Source organism: Crocodylus porosus, unplaced genomic scaffold (genome assembly GCF_001723895.1).
Source record: "Crocodylus porosus isolate Cpor-Errol unplaced genomic scaffold, CroPor_comp1, whole genome shotgun sequence".
Lineage (NCBI taxonomy): Eukaryota > Metazoa > Chordata > Crocodylia > Crocodylidae > Crocodylus > Crocodylus porosus.
The window spans coordinates 57,862,046-57,875,883 of NW_017728948.1; the positions used below are offsets into that span (position 1 = coordinate 57,862,046).

Here is a 13,838-nt window from a genome sequence, read left to right on the forward strand (position 1 = left end):
TTTACTAAAGTCAGCTAATCTCGTTACTACAGGTACTTTATCTTCTGTGCTGGGCTGTCAAGGTCAGCTTCTCTCTTTCGTATGAGAACTTAAGTAATTTGAAATGAGACACAGATAGGGGTGTGTATATGCAACACTGTTAATACAGAGGGATAAATTACAATCAGAGTTTGTTGTGTTAGCTTCTGACCCTTTGTCATCTGACCTTTTGCCATTGGCATCTGAAATCAAAGACTTTAATCTTTGACAGTAAAGAATTAAAGAATTAGAGCATAAGAATAACATGACCATAGTAGCAGCCTATCCCATTGAAGAGGCAAGCTACCATATATTGCATAATCTGGAGGCTGCCTCATATCTGCCTAGATATAATGGTTAGTTAACCTGGAGGTGACAAGTATGGAGTGCTGTGTCTAGTCTTGGCGAAGAGGAAGAAAGTTAATATTTCTTACATGATGGTGCTTACTATCACTTGTCAAAGCTCTAACCTGGGAATGGAAGTTCATAGTTGCAGTTACACTGAGAGGCTTCTGAATCTATTATTGGCTTCTTCAGGATTGGGCTGGTGTTTCAAATATTATGTAAAGTCTGGTGTGATTATCGACATCTAGTCCACCCTAGATTGTTTTCGATTGCTTGGGAAGCCTCTATTGGCCATTATTTTCTGCAACATACAACAAAACCTTTTAGTAGAAATTGGCACATGGACCAGATGCTCAGATATACATTAGCCAATTTTCTATAACAATTTTTTTGCTGTCTGCAAGTTTTCTGCAAAGTTGATGGCAGAGTAGGGGTTTTTTTAAATTTCTTTTTGTTTTAGTTTTTGTGGTGATGGATGAATTTGGACTAGGTTCCTGCTTAAAAAAAAAAAAAAGAAAATCAGAAGCGTTATGATCCCAGTAGATATGTAAGCCCCATTTTGATGACATCATTGGCACTCTGGATGTAACCACTATGGCCAACCTTGTGCCCAAACAATATATAGGCAGGTTCCCACAGCATATTCCCAAACAGGTCTCTAATATTATGGGAGGATTGCTTACACAGTTAGAATATTATAAAACCTGCATGAAAGAGACATTGAACTTGAAGCTAATTTAAAACTGATAAATGGAAATACTTGTCACATAACGAAAAGGGAGTTTATGGAACTCATTGTCACAATCTATTGAGACCATAATTTCAAAAGATTCAGAGATCATTATTTATATAAATAACATCAACTGTGAGTGTTTTTGTTTTAGTATAACATTTTCCAAGCAAATATTTTAGAGGAAAACAGGTCCTTTGAGGGCATGCTCGAGGTTTGAACTGTTGGAGTAGGAAGAAACTTTTCTGAAAGTTATCCCAATCTACAGTGGTTGCTTATTTGGGATTTTTCCACCTTTGCACCAGCTAATACTGTACCAGCTTCTGGTAAAGACAAATATAAAAGTAAATAAGCCTCTGGCTTCATCTGCATAAAAATCTCTGTTGTTCATGTGTGTGTGTATATGTGTGCAAGTATACATAATGTGTAATGTACATGCCTGCATGGATACCAGGGCTGTACGAAACAGCACCATTTTGTTTTGACTTCTGTTGCACCATTTTGAAGGGACGGTGTTTTGTTTTGTTGTTTCATTTCGTTTCCAAGCACTGTTCTGTTTCGTTTTGCTGAAATTGTTTCGCTGATTCAGTGAGTTTAGATGTTCGCCCATAAGCTATAATAGGGAATCATGAAAATGCCTATAACATTGTCATTTCTTGCCTGATTCAGATGAAAATTGCAGGAATGGTAGCCCCTTCTGAGGCCATGAAGCCAACCAAGCTTCAAGAAGATAAGTGCAGGGGTTTCTGTGAAACCGCACCTCAAGATGCTGACTAGAAAAACTTGTCACTTGCTGGTAGCGGCAGTCCTCCTGTCATGCTGCACACAGATCTGGGGGCTCACACCCCCGGGGGGGCGGTGAGATTATGCCAGACCCCTTCCGGGGGTGTGGGCCCCTGGATCTGCACTCGGGATGACAGAAGGCTGTTGCTGCCACCTGGGAGTAGTGCTGGGTGCACCCCACACCCGGTGTCAGGAACCCTGGTGCTGCTGCTGGCCCCAGGCAGCAGCAGCAGTCTCCTGTCATCTTGCAGGTGGATCTGAGAGCCTGTGCCCCTAGGCGGAGTCTGGCAGTGCTGGGAGGCCAGGTGGAGCTCTGTGGGACTGGCAGAGCCAGTCGGAATGCAGCCCTGGCTCTCCCCACCTCTCGCTACCAGACTGCACTCCGAGCAGCTCCGCTAACTCCATGGAGCTCAGCCTGGTGGTGGGAGAGCCAGTGGCGGAGCCGCTCTGAGTGCAGCCTTGGCCGGTGGCTCTCCCCTACCTCCCACCACTGGGCCGAACTCCGTGGGGCTGGCGGAGCTGGTCAGATTGCAGCCCAGTGGTGGGAGGTGGGGAAGAGCTAGGGCTGCGCTCCAACCAGCTCTACTAGCCCCACGGAGCTCAGCCTGGCAGCAGGAGGCAGAGTGCAGCCCTGGCTCTCCCCCACCTCCTGCCACTGGACTGCTTCAACACTCGAAACTTTTTGAAACTTTCAAAATGTTTCAGACGCCCTCATTTTATTTCGAAGCCTTTTGTTTCATTTCAATTTTGCTGTTTTGAGCTTGAAATGTGTCAAAAACATTTCAAAACGAAACACTCATCGAAATTTCGCACAGTCCTAACAGATACCCGTACGTCTTTAAGGTTGCAAATATCAGAAGTTAGGAAATATCAAAATAAGATTGCCTTTCCAACTGTAATTCACTCCCTTGTATGTATTCATTAATTACATTCTATAATTAATCTGATCATATACTATTTTATTTCATGGATCCATTAGTCATCAGTGTTAGGGAGAAACTGTGCTCACTTAATGAGCAGTTCTTCAGTATATTGTTTCTTCCTTGTTAAATGCCTTGCCTCAGGCTTTATTTACTACATACTCCTCAAGCATTTTTCTAAAGACAGAATTATTTTACCATTCTCTTTTAATGGTGCTCATCATAATGGTATATGAGGTCCCCACAAACATTGAATTTGTCCTCCGCAAATCCCTGTGAAGCAAGGGGTGCTATCCCTATTTTATAATTGGAGCCGATTCCCAGACACTAAGGTCAAAATCTTTACTAATTTTTGGTGCCTGGATTGTTTGTTGATTTCTGTGATTTTTTTGTTTTGTATGTTTTTAAAGCATGCCCTCCCCTTCCCTTCTGTTAACATCAGTTGCAGCAGTGAGTTCTGAGGACTTCTACAAAACAGACCACTACGTCTCAAGCACCCAGAAAAATGAGGAACATGCCATTAGTAACCTTTTCTAGAATCCTTGCTCTGTATCATATAGAAACTGAGGAAGAAGCAGAGATAGGATCCATTTCTTCAGGACAGCAGTAAGCCCACTTGGCCATTTCACCCAGTTTTCCTTTCTTACAATCTCATGCATTGTGCACTTCACATTTTCTAATTTCTGTATCAAAAGGTGAAAATTCTGCAGACCACTTTGAATGTCATTGGGTGGTTTAAAAATAATATATTAATAGAATTTAAATATTTCTAGCACAGAAGAATTACAGAAGTTGAATCTATAGTTATTAAGAATGTGCTGGATTTTCTTTGTGGAGGTGAAGAGAATTTAATACATTTTAGTTGCATTTGCATGTCTTTTATATACATATGATCTCAGTCTCTCTAGACTGCAGCAGAAATGCTTAGTTTATTATTGTGATGCCAGCTAGAAGTTGAAATATGAATTCAACCTTACTTCCTTTTTCAGTTTTAGGAAAACCAGTGCAAGTAACAAGAAGCAAGGTAGAGGTAAAGAGGTAGCAATGGACTTGCATTTTAAACGGATGGAAAAGACAGAGTAGGTAACCCAGTAGTTCATCTCCTTGCCAATGCAGAATTGTTACCTACTGTACATTTATTAGTCTTTTGTATAATCTACTAACTGTGCCAAGTGAAAATGGTTTCACTGCTTTCCTTGGCAGATCTTTCCACAGTCTAATAGATTTTTACTGTTTTACTAATATTCAGCCTAAATTTTCCTTAACTTTATTATTCTACCATTCTATAAATCTAATTTTCTCTAGGTACTGTCGTATTTTATTTTCATCCATGTGAAGCCAAATTATGTGCAAGCTATACAAGTTGGCTAGTTGGTACAGACATCCACAATACTGGGTGACTTCTGATAAACTGATCCTCTTAACAAAGCTCCTAATTTGATATCTGATGAGTCTGTGTAGTGCAGAAAAAATGGCTTGTACAGTTTGTCACTGTGCCTGTTGTCAGTATACAGTATTGTATATCCTAGGTGAAGAATGTTAGGTGATAGTATTCCAAATATCTCTACTCTGTAATCACTAGTAGATGTTGCTGTTGCTTATGCTGTATTGCTGTCCACTATAACTACTTTGAAGAGGTGGTTGTAGTAGCAACACCCTTTCTCATCTTAAATCCTCTGTTCTCTTTCTGTAATGCCAAAACTAACTCAGCAGCAGTGTTAGTGTCTATTATTATTCTGATCATGTAGCCCTTTTGTACCAAAACCAAGCATAGTTCTTCTTCTACCTCTCCGTAGCATTTTATGCAGCTAATTGGCTAGATGATGTCACTCTCTATTTATAACTTTCTCGGTAGTAAAAGGCACTGATTCCTTGCACCCAGGGTAGATTCCCTCAAGAGCTACCATTTGTGACAATGCTGCCTTGTATTTACAAGAGTTCAAACAGGAGTTTCCAAATACTTTAGAAGGCTGGTAGATGTTATTGATTGCACCACTGGTTTCTAAGCAGGTAGGCTGGTAGAGGGACACAATGGATGATCAATATCTAGTTACTTGTTTTTTGAAATGTCTCTTTACGGAAAACTGAATGACATGCTACTCTCTAGTAGTGTATACCGCTTGGCTATAAAACTCCTATCACTCTTAGTTCTCCAGTCCCTTCAAATGTTATACTTATTTTTATCTTTAGGCTCCAATCCTATAGACTTGCTTCTATGATTAACTTGGTGTACCATGAGTAGTTCCATTGAAGTTGATGGCATTGCTTACAATTCATAAAGTTATTGATGCAAGTAAGACTTGGGAGCATTGTGGGTTTGGATTATAAACTCTTGAGGCAAAGACCTGTCTTATAGTATATGTTTATTCAGTTCTTTGTGTAGTGAGGTTTTGATTCCGATTGGGCCTCTGGGTGTTAGTATAATACAAATGATTAAACCTGACCAGCAAGTACTTCATACATATTTATCAGTTTTGCAAAGCCCATTTATATATTTGTTCTCAGTGTTGTTGTTTTTGTCATTTGCTCGTTTGCTATCTCCTTCCCTTTTATATTTTGGCTTTCAGTTCTTTGGCTAATACCATTGCCAGAAGCTTGTTCCAACCTTGATTTTTGTGGCCATTCTTTTCAGTAAAATGTACACATCCATTAATGCTGGAAGGACTGCAAGAAATCATGAGTAAAATCCGTTATTTACATGATAAGCAGAAACTGACACGAGGATGCATTATCATTAAAACTATTTTTCATATTTTCTAAAATAGATTAGATTTTATATCTCCTTACTGTAAAGCTTGCTTTCTTCAGGAATGAGGAGGATGCTACTGAATTGTGTGATTTGAGATATATGCAGAGCTAAAAGAACTCAAACCTGAGGTGACTGTTCTCATTAATAAGTGAGGTAGGAAAATTCCTTTCAAAAGAGAAACAGATATAGTTTTTCAACCACCTACTCTCTTGAATTGAGAGAGGTTAAGTCTTAGTGCAAATATTTGCATTTAACACAGAAGCTTATCATTCCTTGCTGTTTATAAAAGGTATGGAAAAGACAAACTATAAAAGCTGCTACAAAGATTTCACAGGATACTTTGCTAAATTATCTTCAGTAATTTTTTTTAATTGGATTCTGAATCTAATATCTGTTGCAGAAAATGTAAGCAGGATTAAAAAAGAGTGAACTCAGAAGCCCAGTTCCTTTCTGGAAAGGCAGATATCCATTAAATTAATTGGAGGGTGGTTTAATTTATAGATGCAAAGTACATGAAAAGAATCAGGAATCTTTTCTTGATTATCTCAGGCATAACCAGAATTTGTGATTTTTATATAAATATTGTCTAACGAAAAATAAAAGGGTAGAATAAAAAGAATGATAATATCACTTGATCCTGATACCATCATCTTGTTCTCGTAACAAAAATGGTGAAGTTTTAATATAGCGGGTTTAACAGAATGGTCCCCTACAGATATTACTTAAATCTTCACAACATTCATTTGATGTTGCTTGACTGCCCTCTTCAGGATGCCAATGAATGTTAGTTCATTTCAGCATGAAATACCAAACTCTAAAAATAACTAGGTAAGTGTTTATGCTACATACTTCTGTATTTGTAAATGTTGCTTACCTAAGAAAAATAAAATTACTTTTAATTGGCCAGCTAAGGTGAAAGTTTGGTTTTAACTGTGTTTTGTAGTAAGAGTAACTTGAAGGGATGATCATTTTATTTTTTATTTATGTTGTCATGTTTTCCCATTCACAATGCTTCCCTTGGTACTACTTCCTGCACAAAGTGTATGTGATGGTGTTTAATTCTTTCTTGAGATGGAGAGAGCAGGATTTGCCTCCTGTTTTAACATTACAGGTGTTCTGTCTTTACATCTGCGTTGTTTCAGGGCTGTACATTTTTAGCTCTCTACTAATAATGGTTCCCAGAAGTGATATTCTAAACACAAGGAGGAAAAGCAGTGCAAAAGTTAATGTAGCCTCCAGCTGCATTATTTTTCCCTCTGGCTCTTCTTTACAGTTTGGATTGGAGGCAACAGGTTTTTCTAATGATGTTAGGAATGCCGATTCAATACCAGTTCTGAAGAAACTATATATCTATATCTACCCATGATGGCTTTTATACATTTTTGTAGGAAAAGATGTTGAACAGGGAGATGATAGACAACATTGTCTCTAAATTTGCCGCTGTCACTATTTCTGTGGTACAGTAGTTTTCAGCCAAGTATTGGCAGACCTCTCTCTGTGCATCTTCTGTTGGGAAAATAATATTGCATTGATAATTCTCTAATATTCTGCTGGTTTGAATATCTACTTCTTCAGGCTTGTTTTTAATATATATTAAATTGGACTGTATGTGCCCACAAGGATCTCTTTACATAAATCCATTTGTATTTTTGTGTTAGCATTTTCCAGCGTAAACCTAAGGAGTATTCAACTTGTATATTGTAAAGCTTTTCATATTAAAAACTTTGGCGTCCTTTTCTTTAGCAAGTTATTCTTGTTTTTGGTGTTAAAACTACTGCAGAATTATGAATGCTTGTAATAGAAGGTGAATAAAAACAAAAATAAAACATTAATGGCATGAGAACTGAGAATGTTTGTTTATTACACTTTTGGTTAATCTACATTTGGCTTAAAACGGTTATAGAATCTTTGCTGGTAACGATTTGTATACAGATGCATATCTGTGTTTTTTTCTCTAACAGGCAAGCTAATGAGGAGTATCAAGTTTTGGCCAATTCATGGCGCTATTCATCTGCCTTTTCTAACAAATTATTCTTCACTATTGTGGATTATGATGAAGGAGCAGATGTTTTTCAACAGGTAAAAAACACAGAATGCTGTATTTTCCAACTTCTTTGGAATGTTATAAAAAAAATAGTGTCAATAATAATAATGGTAATAATAAAGTTACAGGAGCTTTTATGTATATGTCTTTGCTAGCAGTAACAGCCAACAAAAACAGAAATTCCAAGGGCCATTTTTTTCTTTGTAATCTAGCATACTAAACTTTGCGTAGATCAAAATAGAACATACATTTAGTCAACTCATTGTTAATATGTAGTTGATATCATTGACTACTGTAAAAACAAATGCACTATGTTAGTTTTTTGGAAGTTAGTGAAAATAGTGTTTACAGTTAAACTTCCATATATTATTTTGAGACATCCAGCCCTTAAAAGTATTTATATAAGGTGATACTTATTAATTAGGTCTAATGCTTTTTTTAATCTTTGTATTTGTTTAACTCTATAAAGAAAAGAGTAGAAATTACTCTAAATTCACATGCAGTTGCTTTCGGAAATAAGGTATAATGGAATGGGTTAAAATCTTGAAGTTTCCTTTGACTCGGCTACCCAATTCAGCAAACAGTCAAAAAGCCTAATGCCAAGTTGTTTCAATCTTTGCAGGTTAGACTAAGCTCCATACCTTGAACCAATAAGTAAGTTAACAGACATTCACTTTTGAGTCCAGAAATGCAGCCACATACCTGCAGTGAGCCAGGCCAGAAGCCAGGGGCCTATATTAGAGCATGCCTTCCGCTTGGCTTGAGCAGGCAGCTTGGGCCAAGGCTAGCCTGCTTACCCTGCAGGGGTAGGTGCAAAGAATCCTGGGATGCTGGGGGACTCTGGGTTAACTTGAATCTGAATGGGGATCTGGGACAGAAGTTTGGTAAACTGGTTTTAAGCTAAATCAGTTATGTCTGATACTTCATCCATCCAGGTTAATCTTAAACCAGTTTCAGCCATTTTGAAAGCAGTGTATGTGCACTGAGTTTCTGTCATGTTGCAGATTTGAACCAGCTTCTGATCACATATACTGATTTATGTGTAATTTCTGTCCCTAGCCTTCAAGTTGAACTGAGATTTGTAATTGCAGATATCAAAATACTGCATGTTCTTTGCTATGTAGCCTTCTGTTTGGAACTAGAAGATAAATTAATTACATTTGCATGTTATTTTTAACAGTTTTTACTCCCTCCTTGTAAATTGTGAAATATTAAATGGTAACAGAAAAAAACCAATTTAACTGTGTTCAAATAACTGCCTTGTTGGACTGTGTTGCATACAAATAAACACTTGCTTGTTATTTTTAGTATAAATGAATCTCATACATGTTTATCCTATTTCCTTTCACACAAGAAACCCCAAAGGAGTGCCTTTTGCATAGTAATTTATGTAAAGCAGACATGTTTGGTTCAGTGTATTACCACAATAAAAATAAAATAAAACTAAAACAAAAAAATCCACCTACACCCACTCCAGTGGTCTTGGACATGATTGTGTTTGTAGTGAGTTTGTACGTTGTCTTTGAGGATTCCAGATAGTTCTGAAAATTACACAAACTAACCAATGATTTCACTTTTTTTGTGTCAAGTTAACAAAAATTTCTGTAGGAAAAATATACTGTGGCAGTAGGAATCTGAAGTAATTATAATAGCATAAGTGATTTTAAGTCTTGACAGCAGCCTATCCTATTATAGCTATGTGATTGCAGCTATTGCTGTATGTTGGTCAGATTTGATATAAAAGTATGTCATTTGACTTTAGCTTTCATTATGTTTGCATAGAATAGATAAAGCAATTGTAAATCCCATGAAACTTGACTGTAGGCTATTTAAAAATACCTCTGACAGAACTTATATCTTAATATCATGTTCTATTAAGTGATTTCACAGCATTCCTCTTAATCTAAATATTCTGAGAATTATATTTCAATAGTAGCTAACTAAAAGGAGGACTTATCTTTTACTTAGCTATTAAATAAGCTTTTCTAGTATCTTATTTTAAACGTTATAAATTTAACTATGTTCTTCATGTTTAAATAATCTATTTCAGTAATATAGTAAATTTATTGTACTGGGGAAAAGAGTCAAGTCCAAGTAATCAAAATGGTTCTGTACTTTTTCATTTAATCTAAATTCACTGAAATCCTTATATCACTTCCAATATTTTTACATTTAATATGAAATCACTTTATACACACATACATATACTTATGTATACATTTAGATCCGTTTCTGAAATCCAACATTTTTGAGAGATTTCCTATAGGAAAAGTATATTACTCTGTTCCAGCCCCGCCCATTTAAATTAGTAATGTAAATGACATTCAGTCACCATGTTGCTGAGGATTCTTTTTTTAAAGAAATGTCTAAGAACTGTTGAATATTTGCTGTTTGCTGTCTCTTTCCCCTCCCTACCTTCCACCAGTATTGAAGACCTTGATCCTCTGCAGTTCTACATGTGTGACGGACACTGTGTATCATGAATAGTTCCTTTCACTTCAACACATGTACATTTGTGTTTGCTTTATTCAACATCTTTTAAAAAGACTGAAGCTTTATGAAATATTTAACAGCACAAGTCTTGAAGCGTACAGTACGGTTTACTGGTTTGTCTTAAGAAGCCCGAGTGAAGAAATGGGAAGGAATACTAGTACCTAGCACTTTTTCACTAATAGATAACATATTGAACTTTAAGAAAAAGTAATTTAGAGCTCTGGAGAGTGACTAATAGCATCTTGCCTATGTATGTTGCATGATATAAAGAAGATAAAGCAAGTTTGTTATGTAATATTTTGTTCTATTTTCCTTGTTTTTGTAGCTCAACATGAACTCTGCTCCAACATTCATGCATTTTCCTCCAAAAGGTAAACCCAAGAGAGCTGACACCTTCGACCTGCAGAGAATCGGCTTTGCAGCAGAGCAGCTAGCTAAGTGGATAGCTGACAGAACAGATGTTCATGTAAGTCGCTTGACAGTGTTAAAAGATTGATCCAAATATATCTTTTTATTTTGTGATGAGCTCCTTTTCCCGTAATACTATTTTTCCTTGCTATTGCTATTTTTCAGATATTACTGAAATCTAGACAGTAATAAAACAATAAATAATGTGACAGTTGGAACTTCTACAGTTTTAATTCTGTTTCAATCTAGCTTTCATGCTTATATTCCTATCCAGTCTTATTCCAGAAGAAAACGAATAATGATATTGTGACAGTTACCATAATTGAAAAAATAGAGTGCATGTTTATAATGTTAATTACAAAAGTGTTAGGTTTAAAGGTGCTTATTAATGCTAAATAAGATCACTGACCTAACAATATGCAAATATTTTGAAGAAACCTGATTTTTTTTTTTTTCTTGCCTTTATATAGTTCGAAATTCTTAAAGATGAAATGTAAGGCTTTCTAAAATTCCATCCAATGGCAGATTTTTAGGGATCCCTTTCACGTGCAAAAGATCCCTTTCAGATATTAACATCAAATCTTATGATGTGTAAAAGACATTAACAATATTCTCTTTCATAGATTGTTTTTCTATGAAGACATCCTTTACATAAAGAATACCATGTATTTTATCTTGTAAAAACAATTTTTTTAACACTTCCGTGTATGTGTGATCTTGCATATTATATTTCTCATGGTTCCTTGTCTGTCTGTCTGTCTGTCTGTCTCTTTTTTAAATCCTGCAGATTAGGGTATTCAGGCCTCCGAATTATTCAGGTACTATTGCGCTGGCTCTTTTAGTGTCGCTTGTTGGTGGCTTGCTGTATTTGCGAAGAAATAATTTGGAATTCATCTACAACAAGACTGGTTGGGCAATGGCAGCACTGGTATGCTAATGTTTAATAGACACATTTTTGCCACTTCTATAACATTTTACCAGTTTTACTTCTGTTATATAAAGCCAGGTGTAAATGCCATGTGCACAGTAAATTAAAAAGTATTGTATTAATAAGTTGGTTAGGATATGACAATATGGAACATAGATTCATAACACAAACAGCTGGGCCAAGTCTCATAGATGGTAAATATTGCTAGTTGGTAGGTGCATTTGTTGAATATTTGCAAATATAATAATTTATCATAATTAGCTCCAATGTTGTTGTTGGGAAGCATTTTAATGAAAAAATATACACAAGTTTAAATAATTCATTACTGTCATTGTATTGAATAGAACAGATGATACAGTAGCACCAATTGTAAGTGCTGATAAATTTACAAATTATTTGGTCAGTTTAGAGGTTAGTTGATACGAGATGTTGGTGGGGGGGGTTTTCTTACGATCAGGAAAGTTTAAGGAATAAGAGAAACTTTTTTTCTCATTTAAAAAAAAGGTTATGTAGAAGAAGTAGTTTTAATTAGTTATTGAAGACAGGAATGAAATTGTATAAAAATGCCAGAGAGATTTTTAAGTAAGGACATCTTCAGTATGAAAGGAGGATAAACGTTGCGTTAACAAGACCTTAATAAGAATTATTCAAGGAGACAAGTCAAACATAACCATGTGGTTTAGAAGGCAAGTAATCTTATGAAGGAAACTAGCAAAAAAAGCACACTTATTTTATTATGGAAAATGCATTATAGTATTTATGATTTATTGTACTTCAGAGTTAACGGCAGAAATGAAAAGAGAATCTACAGGAAAAATTCTCTTCCCATTTGAAGCTAATAGTAAAACTCCCATTGAATTTTTTTATTGCCAAAAATTTCACCTTTTTTATGCTGTAATTTCCCATTGTGGTGATTTTGTACCAAGCTATTATAGTATCAAATACGAGGAGTCCAAGAGGGTTTGGCAGGATCAGGGGGCCTACTGGGGTTTCCAGTAGTAAATTAGGCTGCCTCTGAGCTACAGTGAACTAGGATTAAGTTGGCCAATTTTAGACCAATCTATCCGTCCTGAACTACTGTATAGTTTGCATGTAGATCCCTAGTTAGGTGGATCTAAGTGTTAGGTCTGCATCTGGGTGAATTTGGTTAGATTGGGTGGCCATTTTTAATTCCATCTAGCCCCTCCCCCTAACTTTTCCAAACATCTGTATGGGATGTTTTACTAACCAGCTCAGCAATAGCATCTGAAATACTTCTGAAATTGTATCCGATGAAAGTCACAGATATTCCTGACATGTTGAAGGTGACAGATATTGTTGAGAGAATTATTCTGTTCCTTCTTTCTTATCATATCTAAATTACTTATTACCACATTGTGTTTTATCAAACCAAAATCCACTTCATGTAGAGGTATTCTAGCATTAATCCATAAATATGTATAGGATCTTCTGACTTTACAAAATCTCTGCCTGGTTTTCTTGGAAGAAAACCTTAGGCTGCTTGAAAAAGCACTGGATATGGTTTGTGTTTAAAAAAAACAAAACAAAACAACCCCCCCCCCCAAAAAAACCCCCCCTAGTATATTTAGGGACTAGATAAAAAGTACTAATGATATGTATTCATCCTAAAGTTCAAAATAGGTATACACTTTAGTGTATTTTATTGATACTTTATAAATATTAAAAAAAAACCCTACTTTCTTATGAAAGGCCATAAAAAGGAACAAAGTTAGAAGTAACCAGCAGCGTATGGTTAAATGGTTTAATCATGCATATATTATCCCATACGTAAGTGCTGAGGTTTTTATGTGAGAAACAGACTGTTAGTAAATATATTTTTAAATGATCCGTGTCATGAATACTTTTCTTTTTAAGGACATTTAAAAGCAAATTACTTTACGGCACTTGGGCAAAAGATACAGTATCTAGAGGTGGCTTGGATTTGAAAAAGGGAAATTGCCAGTTTTGCCTGTTCCCATTGGCAGCCCTTTATGAAGGTGATGCAGTGCTAAGGAGGAAATTAAGTTATTTTCAAACATTTTTTCACAATCTTCCAGCAGTCTTCTCCTGATTTGAGCTGCATGTGTGCAGGTCTCTATCTGCAGAGTGGTGTTGGAATGATGGTGCAGCTATGATGGTCCAAGAAATAAGAGTACCTTGTACCTGAAAGTTTGTGTAAGATCTCTCTCAGTTCTACAGTTAGTCCAGTAAAACATATTACCTAAAAATATCCTTGTTTTTTATAAGTGCATAGATCGTTGCTGGATTTATAGACTTCATTTTGCTAAATATTTTCTCCCCATTTGCTCCTAATTCGGCGATTATTTTCAAGAAGAGTGTTGCTGGTAGGTGTTGTAGAGCTTAGGCCCCCTTGTGACCGGTGTCTTGTCCCCAGCAACATCAGGGTGGGAGCCCAATTT

General features: G+C 36.2%; 1 protein-coding gene across 6 annotated transcripts in view; it reads left to right on the forward strand.

The window, feature by feature from the left end:
• The window catches only part of TUSC3 (tumor suppressor candidate 3), a 314,862-nt gene that overhangs the window by 115,190 nt on the left and 185,834 nt on the right, over positions 1-13,838 (forward strand). For 5 of the 6 annotated variants that reach the window (XM_019553211.1, XM_019553216.1, XM_019553214.1 and 2 more), the window contains exons 3-5: positions 7,507-7,624; positions 10,408-10,548; positions 11,278-11,418. In XM_019553211.1, coding sequence (XP_019408756.1) covers positions 7,507-7,624; positions 10,408-10,548; positions 11,278-11,418 — 400 coding nt within the window. The remainder of the gene's footprint in view (positions 1-7,506; positions 7,625-10,407; positions 10,549-11,277; positions 11,419-13,838) is intronic. The other variant, XM_019553213.1, reaches the window with a different exon arrangement.